The sequence below is a fragment of the Myotis nattereri genome (genome assembly GCF_964212035.1).
Source record: "Myotis nattereri genome assembly, chromosome: 19".
NCBI classification, from domain to species: Eukaryota; Metazoa; Chordata; class Mammalia; order Chiroptera; family Vespertilionidae; genus Myotis; species Myotis nattereri.
In genome coordinates, this window is record NC_138095.1 from 3,025,847 (window position 1) to 3,042,526 (window position 16,680).

The window sequence follows — 16,680 nt, forward strand, 5'->3', positions numbered from 1 at the left end:
AAGGGGAAATCATTGAAATTGCTTAGAAGATGATGCATTTCTTTTTATTAGTTAATACTTAAGAGTTTTTAAATGTGTTGCGATACCTTAGAGGTTTGGAAGAAGGAATGTTAGAAAGACTGAGGGTTCTTAGGAGTATTTGCTGGAAATTTGCTTCATTTAGTCTTTGCACAGTACCTTACAGATTGCCAAGTGCTTCCTTACCCAGTATTTGATTTCCTCCTTGTAACCGCCTGTGAGCTATACTATTGTGCCTATCTAGGGACGGGCTATCTATTGTGCCTATCTAGGGACGGCACAATTGAGTGAGTTTGTCAGAGCCACACAGGCATAAAGTGTTGAACCAGGACTGGAACCTGAGTCTTCTGGCTCCAGTGCTCATTTTACCCCACCACACCTGCCTCTTAAAGTGGAGACTGCCATTCTATCCTGCATGGCCTTCGTAAGTGAGGCCACCTTCCCACTGGGAGTGCTGGGCCTGCTCTAGTGACACGCCTTCCAGGCAATCTAGATATTTAAAAAGCCAGTGAGTGGAACACCATAACGGCCGGCCCCACCCCAGATCGCCCCCGAACCCAATCAGGGGCAGGGCCTGTGGCCCACCACCCACAGCCCCTCCCCACGGCTGGCCCCACCCCCAATCAGCCCCCCCACCTCAATCGGGGGTGGGGCCTGCTGGCCAATCGCCCGCGACCCCTCCCCCCAGCCAGCTCTGTCCCGGATCAGCCCCCCACACACACCAATAAGGGGTGGGGCTGGCCGGCCAACCTCCCACGACCCCTCCCCCAGCCACTGACCCCCAATTGGGCCTCCCACCCCATTTGTGGGTGCAGCTGCCAGCCCACTGTCCACAATCCCTCGCCATGGCTGATCTGGCCCTGATCAGGTCCCAATCATGGTGGGCCGGCTGGCCAACCTCCCACTGGATCCCATCCATGCACGAATTCGTGCACTGGGCCTCTAGTATAACCAGAATAACCAAGGTGTGGACAGCCTGCTCTTGGGCAAGCTAAACATGCCAGGACTCTTCTCTCTGGAAAAGGATTTGCTCACAGTCTACAGAGCCAAGAAGGAGCAGCAATCACCTTCACCTCAGTGGCTTCAGAAAGGCACATCTGGGACAGATAAAAGTAACTGTAGACTTCTGCTTCTGGCCAGGATGGAGTAGCAGGGACCAGACTTATCTTCCTACCCTAAACAACTAAAAACCTGGAAAAAAATATGAAACAAATAAAAAACAATTTTCTCCCCTTGAAAAAGTGCACCTCTATCACACAAGAGCTTTTCCTTGAGACAGTTATTGTTCAACATACATGTCCAGGGGTATCTTTGTTTGGACCCGTATGTCAGCCATGCCTGGTGTCTGCAGTGTGATCGGTAGGACTGCTGGTTACGGACAGTAGGTTCGCAGTGGAGATGGAGGGCAGCACGGGCAGTTGCAGAGATTCCGAAGTTCAGATGGGCCCTCGTATTTGCCATCATAACCCCAACTCATTTCTCTTCCGCCTTAGAATCACGTTTCACATACTTTTCAGCAATGGGGCCTTCAGAAGAGCAAGCAGGCATATTGTGAAAACCCAGTTTATTCCGGAAGAAGGAAGGCTGTGTGAGTCACAAGACTGAGAAGTGGGAGTTAGAGGTGAAGATGGGTTCAGCCTCATCGGGGTTTATGATGCTTGCCAGGGCGTTTTCAGCGAAGAGGCTTCTGTTAAAGTCCAGAAGGATGTGGCCACTGGCCTAGACACTGGCATTAACTTTGACTTCTTATTTTATTAATGGAAACAAATGTATGGTCAAGTTCTAAATAGAAGTTTAAGGAATATAATTGTACTATCAAAAACTATTTTGTATATGTTTTCCCTTGTGCTGGAATACCTTGCCTGGCATTTCAAGATTCAGCTCAGAATATCATCCCTTCTGCCCTGGCCAGTTTTGCTGAGTGGGTAGAGCATTGGCCTGTGGACTGAAGGATCCCAGGTTCGATTCCAGTCAAGGGCACGTACCTCAGTTGCAGTATCCTCCCCAGCCTGGGCCTGGTTGGGCACATGCAGGAGGCAACCAGTAGATGTGTTTCTCTCACATCAGTATTTCTCTCTGTCTTTCTCTCTCTCTTCCACTCTCTCTCAAAAAAAAAAAAAAAAATCAATGGAAAAATATTCTCAGGTGAAGATTAAAAAAAGAAAAAGAATATCATCTCTTCTCAGAAGCCTGTGTGTGAAGAAGAGTCTGGGTGCCTCCAACCACCCTTCCACCTCCAGAGCAACCATATTTTTAAATGGCCGTGGTGCCTCTTATTTGAGGGAGAGGGGCTGCCACTATCAAGAAAGACAAATCGGATAAACTGATGTGCTTGTCGACGAGCTGAAGAGCTTCTGAATCTCTTTGACATATTTTGTTGAGAGGATGGAGACATGGCTCATGTTTCCTTGTTTGTTTGGGGCCTCGGGGCTCTCCATGCAGAGTTTCATGACTCAGAAGCCCAGGTCCTGTGGAAGGGGCAGGTTGGAGAAGAGGAAGTTTGAGAGCTGTCAAACCACACAGGATACAGTAATAAAAGTGTGACTAACCCATGGAAGTAGTTTAGGAAACATCCTTTCAAATGTGAGTTAATGAATTTAAATCAGCCCACGTTGAAGAACTTGAATTTACTGGAAAATAAGACATTTTATAGTCATCGAGTTGTGACACATTATCCTCAGTTCAGGAGGCAGGTGCTTCTCCAGAAAAGCAAAAGATGCTGTATGGTTCTAAGGTGACCTTTGAAAGAAGAAGAAAGACAGAAGTATCCGACCTATTAAGAACCTGATGTTTAAAACTAAAAAGCTATTGCCCTGGCCAGTGTGCTCAGTGGTCAGAGCATCAGCCCTGTCAAGGGCACATACCTGGGTGGCAGGGTCGATCCCCAGCCCTGGCTGGGGCACATGCAGGAGGCAGCCAGTCAATGTGTCTCTCTCACATTGATGTCTCTCTCTCTCTCTCTCTCTCTTTCTCCCCCCTCCCTTCTCCTATTCTCCCTCCCTCCCTTCCACTCTCTCTAAAAATCAATGGGAAAAAATATTCTCGGGCGAGGATTAACAAAACAATTTATAAATAAATAGATATCTATTTGTTGGTTACATTTTTGCACTGGAGTTTGCCTTGCACATAGAAAATCTGAATCAGAACCTGGGATTTCTCTTGAGATTTTAATATTTTTAGGTTAAGATATTGAAAAGGTTTTGTTGACTTGACTAAATACCCAAGTCACACTGAAGTCCTGTGGGTGAATAAATAAGCAATAAACAAAATTTTAAGCTGACATATAAACTGATAATTCCTATCCTAACAGCACAGCTATACTCGATTTTGGAAGGAAAGGGAACAAGTGCTTTTAAATTAGAAACTGAGTCTCCAATGTTCAGTAATATTTTCTTGGTGCTTTGGAAATAACTGTTCCAAGAATGGTAAGAGGTCTGCATCTGACTCTTGCCCTAGCCAGTTTGGCCCAGTGGATAGAGTGTGGGCCCACGGACTGAGTGGTTCTGGGTTTGATTTGATTCCCAGCCCTGGTGGGGGTGCCTGCGGGAGGCAACTAATCAATGTGTCTCTCTCACATTGATGTTTCTCTCTCTCTGTCTCTCCCCCTCCCTTTCACTCCCTCTAAAAATTAATGGAAAAAATATCCTCAGGTGAGGATTAACCAAAAAAAAAAAAAAAAAGTGACTCATAGGGATTTTGACCTGAGCAGCTGGAAGGAAGGAGTTACCAGTAGTTCAGACTTGGACCAATAAGTTTGAGACTTTAGCCATTAACATCCAAGAGGAAATATCAAGAACTCAGAGGGAAGGGGAGGGAGGGCAGGAAGAGATTAACCAAAGAACTTAACATGCATAGCCCACGGACACAGACAATAGTGTGGTGAAGGCCCTGGGGGGGAGTAGGGTGGGGGAGGGGTACAGTGGGGGCAAAGGGGACATCTCTAATATTATCAACAATAAAGATAAATAAAAACAAAAAAAGAACTCAGATACGCAAGTCTTCAATTCAGAAGAGGGTCTGGGCAGGAGGTATACATTTGGAGGCAGTCAATTTACAGCAAGCATGTCAAACTCAAAGGCTAACACGGGCCAAATAAACAAGGTGTAAGTTTATGTGGCCGCAAAAAAACAAAAGCTTCAATTTTCATAGAAACATAGGTTTATTTCAATAGAGACACGCTGAATTCAAAGGGCTGAAATAAATGAGTCATTAACATAAAATAATAGCTCTTAATAAAAATTAATATTTTCTCTTGAACATTAACTTACCAGACACTGATTAACTGCACAAATTAATAAGTGTAACGCAAATAAACCTATTTTTCTTGTTCTCCAAAAGTGAAATATTTCCTGTTGTGCACACCAAACAGGTCAGTCCAAGACTAATGAGTGGAAAGTGGGGTGAAGAGTTTTATTGGGATAGGGTTTAGGGAGACCGGGAGGGGAGGGTGTGGGGACGCAGGTCTGCACAGCCCTCTCTCTCTAGGCGCTCTGCTGTAAAGAAGTGCAGGTGTTCCTCCGAGATGCTGCAGGTTAGGCTCCTGGCCACCGAAATAAAGCGAGTACTGCAATAAAGCAAGTTGTAATCTTTTTGCTGATGGGGGTCTTGCCTTCAATTTGTAAAAATGCGACAACTGTGCAGTGCAATACAACAAAGTCTGGCTGTACAAAGAAATCGCATCGTAGCTGGAGTTCAGGAAAGCGTTTAATTGGATGAACAATAGCATATTCGCTTACTGATAGGAATGATACAGGAGAGAGTGTGGAAGTGAATGGTAAACAATGAGTAGAGAGACGAGAGAGAGAGAGAGAGAGAGAGAGAGAGAGAGAGAGAGAGAGAGAGAGAGAGAGAGAGAGAGACTTTGTTCCCCTGGGGTTGTAAGCAGGAGCTTTTTCAAAATAACCAACTTCCCAAGCTTTTGAGGGCTTCTGATGAGTCCACCCTCTGACCTTTCCCAGAGTAGACTGACAGGCCTCTATGGTCAAGCACCTTCCTTTGAGCCGTTTTCACTTGTACTGCAATGCGCTTACCTCTCCCTGGTCCCCCAGACAGTCCTGGATGGGGGAAAGGAAAGGTGTTAATCCTGGCGGGGCAAGCAAACAGGCTCACGCTCCCCAGCCCAATAGGCTCATTTCCTTTGCTTCCTTCCTAATATCTAGCTGCCCGTGGTAACATTTCACCTGTGAAGGCCTTGGGCCTTGTAATCTTATATGGGTAAATGGACAAAGGTCTCATCTTCTGTAGCTACTTCTTGCTGTCAAGGGCGTAGTCCTGAATAGCCCCAGGCCCAGGGATCCCTCCTATCTGCAACGGAGGAAAGGAGCAGAAGGGAAGTGGAGTCTTCCTACGGGTAAGAGGGATCTGCAAGGCCCAGGTCGGTGTGCTGTCTCTGGGAGGGGGCATACATGGTGTCTAGAGGATGACGTTGTTGGACGAGCTGGCATTCTTGTATTCCAGGGGTGACAAATTTGATAAGAAGGTTAAGGCATAGCTCAAAAATGAGGAGAATTATAGCAACTAGAGGTCTGGTGAGAAGTAAAAACCAGGTGACCACAGGAGGAACTAACTTCACAGTGTCCTGGAAGCAGTGTCGGAGCAGGTGCGTCACACCTGTCTAAGCCCTCTTGTCCACCATACTTGATTCAAATTAGGCTCGGGATTATGTTAAGATCCCCCTAAAGGACTGTGGCCTTTTCTGTCTGAACCATTTGGGCAGGAAAGTGAAAGTAGTTTCAAGCAAAGCCGACAGACTGCCCACACTTCACCAGCTCAGCCGTCTAGTCCTGACAGCCAGTCCATCCAGCCAGACCTCTGAGTCTCATTCCAGGAGACAGTGATGCAGATGGGCTTCTAAAGCGAGGCCTACACTGTGTCAACAAGCACTCAGGTAAAGAAGGTAATAGGCATACATTCTACGAGAACAGACGGAAAAAATAACCAAGGCTAATGCACACAGCAAATCATAAGCCAGTTTCTGAGTCTGCAAGGCTATCAGTTGAGAAGACTACCAAAGGCACGACTCTTGCTGGAATGATCAAGCAGTGACAATCTGATCAACCGTCTTTGTCTGCAGTTGGATCATCTTTGCTGATGTCATCAGGTGCTGAGGTAAATTCCGTATGGCATACACACAGCCTTAGGGAAAAACTTATAGTTCTCAATAATTCCTAGTCCAAAGATGGGAGAAAACGATACATTAGCTTAGAGAGTTGGAGAAAACTAGAAGAATTTAGGAACCAGTTCAGCTTATAGGTGAAAAACAAAACGTTTAAGACAATTAACTGCACTAGATCCAATATCCACAGCTGGGTATTATGATTTCCGCTGAAACATAGTTTTTTCCCCGAAAATTACCGTAATTTCCATCAGAGAGCTGCATTAAGTCCCGGATTATTTGCATAAACACAAGTACAGCAATTAGTTATACAGGCTCTTTGAATCTGCTCTCCAGGGGTCTTACAGGGAATCTTTAGATTGAGCTTTAGTTGGCCCCTCAGAGCAAAGAAGCCAAGCCACACAGCTGCCACCGGGCTCTTCCTGCAATACCCATAGGTTTGGGTGAATCCTGAAGTCCTGGAGGTCCCCCAAGTGTCTTGAGGTTCCTTCCTTGCCATCTTTCAGGAAAGCAACCCTGTTCCTTACCTGGAAAAGCTGCTATGAGCCATGTGACCAGGTGAGGCGCCAGGCCAGCTCTGCAGTGGCTTCTATTAGCTTCAGAGGTCAAGCTACCATTTAAAATTGATGGACAGACAAGGAGCTTTCCAGACAAGAAGAAATTGACGGAGTTCACCACCACCAAACCAGCATTAAAGGGAATTCTCTAAGAAGAAATAAAATGAACAACAGGAATAATAGAATAACTACAATAACTACATAACTATTGATAATTACTTTAACTATAAATGGGTTAAATGCTCCAATCAAAAGACATAGGGTAGCTGAATGGAGATGAAAATAAAATGTATATATATGCTGCCTACAAGAGACCCACTTCAGGTTGAACAACACAGGCAAAGTAAGGGGATGGGAAAAGATGTTTCATGCAAATGGAAACAAAAAAATCTGGGGTAGAATACGTCTATTGGACAAAATAAATTTTAAAACAAAAGTTATAATAAGAGACAAAGAAGGACCCAGCAAGTCCACCTCTGGGTGTTTATTCAAAGAAACCCAAAACACGAATTTGAGATGAGAGATGCATCCATGTGCCCACTGCACCATTATGTACAGCAGCTGAGATATGGCAATAACCTAGGTGTCCAGCAATAGGCACGTGAAGGAAGATGTGGCATAAATATGTATGTATGTATGTATGTATGTATAATGGAAGATTAGTCATCTGTAGAAAAGAATGAGATCTTGCCCTGGCCTGTGTTGCTCAGTGGTTAGGGAGTTAGCCCACACACTAAAGGGTCCGAGGTTTGAGTCCCAGTTAAGGGCACTACCTGGGTTGCAGGTTCAGTCTCCAGCTCCCTTTGGGGTATGTGTGTCTCTCACTTCCATGTTCCTCTCTCTCCTCCCTCCCTCTCCCCTCCCCCTCTCTTCCTCCCACTCACTCTAAGAAATCAATGGGAACAATGTCCTCAGGTGAGGATTAATAAAAAGAACGAAATACTGATATCTGCAACACGTGGAGGCCCCTGTGTCATTTCGTGTAGCTGGACTTCACTCGTTCTCACTGTTGGAGAGTAGGCCGCTATGCGGGACACCACGGTGGAGTGACCCATTCTATTGCCTTTCCAGTTTGGGGGCGCGCACACTTCTTAGGGTAAATGCCTAGGAGTGAGATTACTGACTCGCCGGGTCCACATACTCTCGCTAATGCCAGGCCCTTTCCCGGAGTGGCCGCCCCCACCCCGCGCCCCCCGCAGCGGCATGAGGGCCCGCCCGCCTCCCCCGCCCCGTGAGCGCGCGGAGTCCTAGCCCTGGGCCGACTGCGTCCCCTCGATCTCTACTGCGCTCAGCGCCTTCGTTATCAGCAGGTGTGTATCGGGTGTCCTGCCCCTTCGTTAACTGATTGTCTTCCTTTCCTGTCGTTCCCGATTCTGTCGTTCCTGGTGGCAAATACCTCCTCCCACTCGGCGGCCGCCTTCCCTGCCCGCTGCGGGACCTCAGGGTCCCGGCCGCCCCCGCCCGCTCGCGTCACAACCGCCCCGCCCCCGGGACCAGCGGGAGGCTGCGGGCGCGCTGGCCCCTCCCTCCCGGGCGCGCTGGCCCCTCCCTCCCGGGCGCGCTGGCCCCTCCCTCCCGGGCGCGCTGGCCCCTCCCTCCCGGGCGCGGGCCGCGGTCTCCAGGGCAGCGCGGGGCGCGGGGCGCGGGCGCGGGCGGCAGGACGGGGCGGTGCCCGCGGGCGGCAGGTGGCGGCGCGGGAGGATGCGGCCGCGGGGCCGGAGAGCGCCGGGCAGGTGACGGGCGGTTGCACCGAGCAGGGGGGGCGGGGCGCCCGGGAGGAGGGGTGGCCACCGGGGACCGCGGTGGGACCGCCGGAGGCCCCGAGGGAACTGGACGGACGGGAAGGGCTCGGAGCGGGAGGCCGGCGAAGGCTTCGGTGCCCACTTCCGAGCCGCTCGCCCTCGGCAGGTCAGGGTCAGTCCGGGCACCAGACCCGCCGGCCCGACACTCGCGGCCCGACACTGCCCCTTGCTGCCCGGTCTTGTCCGTCGGAGGAAAGGCGACGGGAGGACGGGAATCCGAGCGCCCCTTTGGCAGCTTCGGCCTGTACCCCAACAGCAGCTTTGCTCTGCCTCTCACGGCGGGCAAGCAGGTTCCTTCCCACCAGGACTCCCGCCCGGCCCGGGGGCTGGACCCGCGGCGGGTCCGGAGCTGGCGGTGCCCAGGGCCCAGGATCCCTGCGGGGCATGTGTCTCCGCGTGTCTGCCTCGGGGTCAGACACTTGGGTGGGAAACGCCACCAGGAGCCACGTCCTTACAGTGACCGCCCCTCCCGCCAGTCCCCCACCAGCCTGAGCTGGGCACCGACCTCCGCAGCCGGCTTCTGGCTTTGCCCCCTTCACACCCTCCCAAGCGTCACTACTCCATTAACAAAGGACTGTCTTCTATGGACATTTTTTATTGATTCACTCCAAGAGACACTAATCTATCTCATTTAAGAAAAGAAGGGAAAGTGGAGAGAATAATTTCATGAAGGAGCATTTCCAAATTGAAATGTGGTGATTATTTTAAGCTTTTTCTTTAAGATCCCGGGTACAGTGACTTGAAGTCTTAGAGTAACACCGGTGTTTTAAAGCTTCCAATTTTTGGAAGCTTTCGCTGCTTTGTAAAAATATCCCAAAAAGCAACAGTTAGCCAGCTCTCCAGTGTTAAAATAACACAGTGGCATGAAATAGATGTATTTTAAATACGAAACTCAGTACAGCAAACAGTCTGCAGTGAGACAATCACATGTGAATATGGGACCTGGCCTGCTTTGTTAGGTGCTTTTCTCCACGGAATAGATGAGGTTCCTTAGCAACAAATCAACATAAGCCGCGCTAGGGACAGGTCATGTGCTTAAATTAAAATTAGGATCTGCCAAAACCAAGAGCAGCCCTTAAACACCTTTAGCGTGCTCCCTGACGCCCAAGGTCCTGTTACCGGGCCCACAGGGACCCAGGTGGCCTCAGGCAGTGAGCTCGAAGCCAGCCGAGAAGTGCCAGGTGGAGATGACAGGCAGCCCACTCCAAACCCGCTCCTTCAGTCTGCTGTGAACTCAAAGCACCTTCCCAGAGCGTCTCAGGGTCTAACAGTCAGCGGCTGGTGAGGCAGGGGTGCACGTGGAATGACACTCTGACGCCATCAGGCCCGTCCCCCAGCACTCCCAGGGCGGCCTCAGGCTGCCCTGCTCAGCATTCACAGCTGCCACACTTCCGGTGAACAGTTTGAATCATTTTTCTAATGAAGTCGCTGAGGTTGACCCCATGACTGACCTCCCCTAGTTACCCCTGCCTCTCAGCAGCAGCAGCCTGTATCAGTGAGGGCGCCAGCGTGGGCCAGGGCCCCCCAGCTTTCTTCCCCCCCTCCCGGCAGTTAGGACTGTGGAAACACCCCCATCCCTTCCTGTGCACACGGCAGCCCGGACCTGTTTCTCTCTCCATGTGTCCGCGCCCTGGGTATTGAAATAAGGCACCAAAGTCCTGTCCACGTTACCGTGTGGCCTGCTCAGGCCTGCTGGCCCCAGGCCCTGAGCTGCCCTTGACCCTCGCTGGGTAGCCCTCTTCCTCAGACGTGCTCCTTGGAGGAGAAACGTCTCCAACAGACCTTCCTCGCGCACGGAGGGTGCGCCCCGAAGCCTCGGGCCATGTCACCCAGCTGCTGTCCTCGTTTACAGTTTTATTAACATGGGAATTAAGGAGACTTTAGTAGCCACAGAGTAACAGAAACATAATTATTTTAGGTAACGCTCTTGTGAGCCACAGCTGGAAACATTCGGCCACAACTTGAAACTGCGCCTGTCAACAAGAGTTTCCTGGTAATTTTTGATTATTTTCAAGATGAGTCACGGTAAACTAATTCCCAGGCTCTCTATTCAGTCTCCTGTGCATCGTGCCAGCCTAAAGGTCCAGGCCACAGAACCACCTTATCAGAAAGAAGACTTACCTCTGATTTCCAAAGATTCCCTGGAAGCCGACTCAGAGAGCCTCAGCCCCGAGAGTGCCCCTCAGGCTGAGCGTGGAGAGCGAAGCCAGGACAGCGACATGGAGCAGGACAGCTTGGAGGAGAGCTCTCCCGGGGACAGCCTGAGTGAGACCGAGGAGGAAGCCAGCAGGAAGGCGGCCCAGGCGGCCAGCAAGGATAGCCGTGCCCAGGACAAGGGCGCGGGCAGCAGGTCAGGAACCGGCTTGTGGACAGCGGGGGTCTCCGAGGCGTATTGTTAAATAGTTACAGGTACCATCCGCGAGGGTGAGGATGGGTGCTCACAGGGAGCCCCCTGCAGTGTCAGATGGGTCTCCGGGCATCTAAGGACAGCGGGGGCCGGGCTTTTGGCAACGGTCTTTTTTTTTTTTTTTAATTAAAAAATATGTAAAAGACAAGGAGCCCTGGCTGGATAACTCAGCTGGTTAGTACATCGTCCTGATTCACCATTCACCAAGGTTGTGGGTTCGATCCCCAGTCAGGACACATAGAAGAACCAACCCATGAATGCATAAATGAGACAATCACCTGCAACAATAACAGCATTTTTATTGTTGCAAGTTATATGCAAAAGACAAGGGAGCTATTCATAGAGGCATCTGCTTTTCTTATCCTCCTCATTTTCTGTCCATATTCCTGCTGTGGTCTCACCCTGGAGACACACAGAAAGGCTGGTACAGAAAAGTGCTACCTTGCAGTCAGATGGTCTTGCTTCAGGGCAGGCACTGCTGTTTAGTGTACAGTTTAGAATAAGCCTCTTAACTGTTTTGCATCTCACTTTTTCTTCCTTTTTAAAAAATATATTGTTATTGATTTCAGAGAGGAAGGGAGAGGGAGAGATAGAAACAGCAATGATGAGAGGGACTCATTGATTGGCTGCCTCCTGCATGCCCCCTGCTAGGGATCGAGCCCGCAATCTGGGCAGATGCCCTTGACTGGAGTCAAGCCCGGAACCCTTCAGTTTACAGACCGATACTCTATCCACTGAGCCAAACTGGCCAGGGCGCATCTCACTTTTTCTCACCTGTTAACTAAACCAGCCTCTCTCTCACAATTGCTATACATGTCAGTAAAGTACATTTGGGGGGTATGTACCTCCCAGGGCTTATAGCATCATATAAAGATTCCATTTCTAATAATCAGTATTGATGGAGCATTAACTTTATGCTAGATGCTACCAAAAACTAAAAATGAATTTGTGCAATATTACTCTGTTGCAATGAAAGTGTAAATGATGTGGTAGAGTATAGAAGTTAAAAGGTATTGATTAGAAAGAGGCTTTAGTGTGGTGGTGAAGTGCATGGTGTCCGCAACAGACCATCCGGTTCAAATTCTCCCACTTACCAGCTGTATGGCTTTGGCCAAGTCCATTTAATCTCTCTGTGCCTCAGTTTCTCCATAGTAACACTGGGATAATAATAATAATTACCTTACAGAGTTATCATGATGCTAAAATTATATATATATATTACTGGGAACAGGGACTGGCTGTTTATAAGCTATATATGTTCTAGATTTTTTTAAATTAAGGGTAAAATATGTTGAGGAAAGTTTATTAGAAGTCCTAGAGCTTGGACAGTTAGGCTTTTGGGGTCAAAGTAAATTTAGAAAACAAAAGCATCCCTAGCCAGTTTGGCTCAGTGGATAGAGCATTGGCCTGCGGACCAAAGGGTCCCAGGTTCGATTCTGGTCAAGGGCATGTACCTCGGTTGTAGGATCCTCCCTGGCCTGGGCCCTGGTAAAAACTCTTGCAGGAGGCAACCAATCAATGTGTTTCTCTCACATGCATGTTTCTCTCTGTCGTTCCCTCTCTCTTCCACTCTCTAAAAATCAATGGAACAATATCCTTGGGTGAGGATTAAAGAAGAAAAAAAAAAAGGAACAGGATTAGAGTGGTGTGTGCGGCACACTGAGGGACCCTGCTCGATGGCGGAGCATCCGCACTCGGTGTAGGGCGAGTGGGCTGAGTGGGCCTGGGGGGGCCATCCAGGAGTGAGACCCGCTCCGCCACCGCCAGGGCCCTCGGCCGGGGACAGGCACCGCCAGGGCTCTTCTGAAAGACGATGGAGCCTGCTCCTCACCTTCCTTCCTTCTTTCCATCCTGTCTTCCCTGGGAATAGTGAGTGGAATCAAGCTCGTATGCTTCTTAAGGACCTCAAAGTGCACGTGATAAACGCTGTCAGGACGACGGGTGCTGAGGGCATGGGGCTTGGGAAGGCGGCAGCCCCGTGCTCTGCGGGTGGAGGGGGGGGAGCGGGGCGCGCCAGGGGGAGTGCAGGTTGAGGGGGGTGGAGAGCGGGGGAGCAGTGTTCTGCAGTTGGCACGCTCTGCATTAGAAGCACACAGGGACAAAGAGACGCCAGGTGGTAAAATGCAACCACCACGGCAGCTCCAACAGTAGCAGCATCTGTAGGCTCATCAGTAACTTCACTTCATTCTTCCCTGTGACCCTGCGCACCTGCTCCCATGGTACAGCTAAGGAAAGGGGGCTGACTCGTCTGACATCATAGAGCCGGGAGGGGTATTGGTGGTTTGGCTGCTGATCCCGTGCTTTTTTAAAAATTTGACAAAATTCTAACCTACAGAGCAGCACAGAGAAAAGTGTTACAGTGCTGCGTACAGTGCTGCAGGGAAAGCGTTCTTTTTCCTCCTCAGAGATAACCATTGCATATTCGTCCTGGCAGTCCTTATTCACCTGTCTTTTCTCCACAATTCGGAGTTAGAGGAGAGATGCACATACAAGTGGAAGACCTGGCAGGGCTTGGAGACAGGAGGTGGACACGGTGCCGGCCACGTCCTAACACCAGCTGGCGTTACAGGGCGTGGCCTGGGCCCGCGCTCCCGCACTTGCCTGTGTCCGCTCACCTGATGCTGTGGCGGCCCGGGCAGGTGGACGCTACCACGCCCTGTTTTAAAGGTCGTAGGTGAAGCGTAAGAAGGCTACGCTATACCCATGTCTTACACCTGGTGAGTGTGGAGCGGAAAACTCAGGCAGCCTGACTCTGCTTTAAGCCATGTGTTTCTTTATTTTATTTTCCATCACCATTAGTCCCCTCGGCCCTCCTCCACCTCGAGGCCATGTTTTCCTTTTAGCTCCACCCTGAGAGAGTCCTGGTCTCCCGGGTGAGAAACGGTGGCGGCTGCATTACAGAAAGGGACGGTCTTGGCAGGGCATAGCAATCTGCCTGTGCTTTTAAGATGAAGAAACCAAGTCGAGGACCCAGGAAGTGACCTCATTTCCCCAGAGATGAGTTTTTTCCTGTTGGAGTCGACGCTCAGGGACCCAGCTTTAACCTTGCTCTTTACCCAAGGACCATGTCAATCCCACTCAATAAGTTTCAGAATTTTTTATTTACAAAAATAAAAATCATGGTTAGGGCCTTGGTCTTCCGATTCAGAGCTCCTTAAATAACGCTGTTTTCCTTAGGCCGCCTCGCCATGGAGATGTTTAATGAGAGGTGATGGTCCCCAGGGTTAGAATGGGTTACAGTTTGAACATTTGAGGACAGTTCTCCACTACAGAGGAAAACAGAACTACAGCATTTGGCCAAATAATGCCTCAAAAATATTATTCATGTGAGGGTTTAGCTCCTGGCCCCTTTCTCTGCCTCACTGAAGTCCTGGGAAGCTTGCCCAGGTGTACTGTTGCTTGGGTCTGGGAGTTTTTGAGCCATAAAGTAGACAAATTCCTATCAGACTCTCGATATAAATTAAAGTATGCCTTCATTTCTGTAAGGTAGATGGCATTCTGGGACTGGTAGTTCAAAAAATCAGTCATAGTTTTGCCTTAAAACCAAGGAAAACCCCTCTCTTCTAGCCTTTAGAAACATGTTTAACGCTGCCTGATAAATCACTTGAGCCTGCCTCTGTGTCTTGATGTTACTAGGACCTCCTCAAAGCAATTACTCCCGGCATCTCACCAAAGTCAGTTCAATGTAAATGGATTAGAGGCAACACTTTTCTTAATGGAAATTGGAGCTGCATTGACTGCAGTGAATGAATCAGGAGTGGAGAGAGGATCTTCACATGATAATCCTTAAGCCCACTCCAGGCCCAGCCTGTGACCCTCGCGCACGCAGAAAGAGATCAGTGTAATTCCTAGCGCGTCAGGAAGGACCTGCCCCGCCTGGGCCTTCTGAACCTTCGTAAAACCTTTGAAAGCACCAGAGAGCAGCAGCACAGCACCTACACGTGTGTGTATATGCATATGGTCTGTTCACAGGACCACTCAGATGCACTAGCTACCATTTGTAAAGCTGCTTGCTCTGTACACACTCTCATTCACCTAAAAAGAGCCTCCTGGGGTGGCTATCCCCGTTTTGCAGACAGGAACTGAAGTGCTGGGAGATGGGCGAGTATAGGTAGTGACTCAGCGGGAGAGCCTGAGCCTCTAAGTCACTGGATAGGTGATCAACGGCTGATCGGATAAAAGATTCAATGTTACTACCTAACAAATATTAAAGATACAACAATTTTAATGTGGACTCAACTGAGGCCCAACTATAGATGCATGTAAAATCAAATTTCATTGAAATCATACCAATATTTACAGGATCCGGTGCCCGCAGAACAAATGAACATGACTAATAGGTTATGTAGGGTGGCGAGGTCACAGTCCCTGCAAGCCTCCCCTCCCCTCCCCTCCCCTCCCCTCCCCTCCCCTGGGAGACAGAGACGCTCCTGTCCATCGAGGTCTGCAGGTGCCGCTTTCGGACCACCTGGGACCGGAGCCTACAAGGAAGCCCCCATGTCTGTCAATAAGCCCCCTTGTGCCAGAAATGGCCCGGCGGAGAGAGGCACAATGAGGAATTAGAAATTAAATGGACTATTCAGGATTGTCTGAAAGTAAGAAAGGGACTCGGCAATAGCTGCATTTCTATTGTTTGGTGGTGGTATATAATTTCCCTCTCAAATGCTTCCATATGTGTTGTTTCCGATTAATAATCAAGAATCAGGTGCAGTACTGAGTGGTTTCTGGGTCTTAAATAGCAATACTGGACAACCAAAATGGACCTGGGTAAAGACCAGAACTCGGCGTTTCAGCACCCCTCCGAGCGCACGGGCTGCTGTGGGCACAGTGGGAGCACTGAAGCTGGGCACAGGCCCGGATTGCTTCTGTGCTGGAGGGAGTGTAAGGCAGCCTTGCGGGGAGGGCTGGTATCCTAGTGTCATCAGGGGCACCTGTGTTTCCCCGGGCGGCTCTCACTCCTTCCGGTTTCTGGAAAGATTCCTCCCTGCTGATGTCTCTTGTCTTTAAGGTAGACTGGAATGCTAACCACCTCATACACATGGCACTGTCTTCCAGAGGTGTCACACAGTATCAGGGGTAGCTACTGGCATTTTAGTTATTTATTCAGGTCACATGGGAATCATATCGGAGATGTGACTTTTGGTTACTGGTAGTAGCCATTTCTGTTTTACGGGCCTTCACTGGCTCGCAAGTTCTGCAGTGGCTAAGCCTGGTCCCCGCCCCCCGCCCCCCCAAGCAGGCCCGGTGCCATCACGGTGCCATCGCGCAGAGGAGCGGAGGGAGGGACCCGAGCTGTGCCAGGGATGAGTGTGTCTGTTAAAGGCAGAGGTCCCTCCAGAAGGGCTGCAGCCACAGCCACTCCTGGCTCCGTCCCCGTCCCCGGAGACGAGCAGTTTCTTCCTGGCTTGTTTCAGCACAGGGATGCATTACCAGGTTAAAATAAGCCAATCAGCAGTGGCTCTGAACCCTCCCCAAGTAGGATTAAATGTGTCACCTGCAAGCCTGTGTGTTCATCAGGAGGACTCGGAAGGTTGTTGCCGAGTTCCTAAAGGGATGGTTTAGTTCATGACCTTTCCTGTTTTCATGTATTTCTGCTCTGTGACAAGTTTGAAGATACAGAGGCTTTAATAACTATAATCATCAATGAATTGAATTTAAAACAAGTGCTTTTCTCCACACTTACTGTCGATTGCCAGGCTTCCCCGCCAGGCCCAGCCTGTGGCTAAGTGGGGGGGTTTTAGAGCAGCTGGGGCTCCTCAGCCTGTCCCCGTTGATGTAGGA

At 49.8% G+C, this 16,680-nt stretch overlaps 1 protein-coding gene across 2 annotated transcripts in view; it reads left to right on the plus strand.

Moving 5' to 3' along the window:
- The first annotated feature begins 8,341 nt into the window (after positions 1 to 8,341).
- Positions 8,342 to 16,680, plus strand: part of JHY (junctional cadherin complex regulator) — a 102,509-nt gene continuing 94,170 nt past the window's right edge. For both annotated transcript variants that reach the window (XM_081113757.1, XM_081113756.1), the window contains exons 1-2: positions 8,342 to 8,423; positions 10,411 to 10,842. In XM_081113757.1, coding sequence (XP_080969883.1) covers positions 10,508 to 10,842 — 335 coding nt within the window. In that variant the 5' untranslated portion in view covers positions 8,342 to 8,423; positions 10,411 to 10,507. The remainder of the gene's footprint in view (positions 8,424 to 10,410; positions 10,843 to 16,680) is intronic.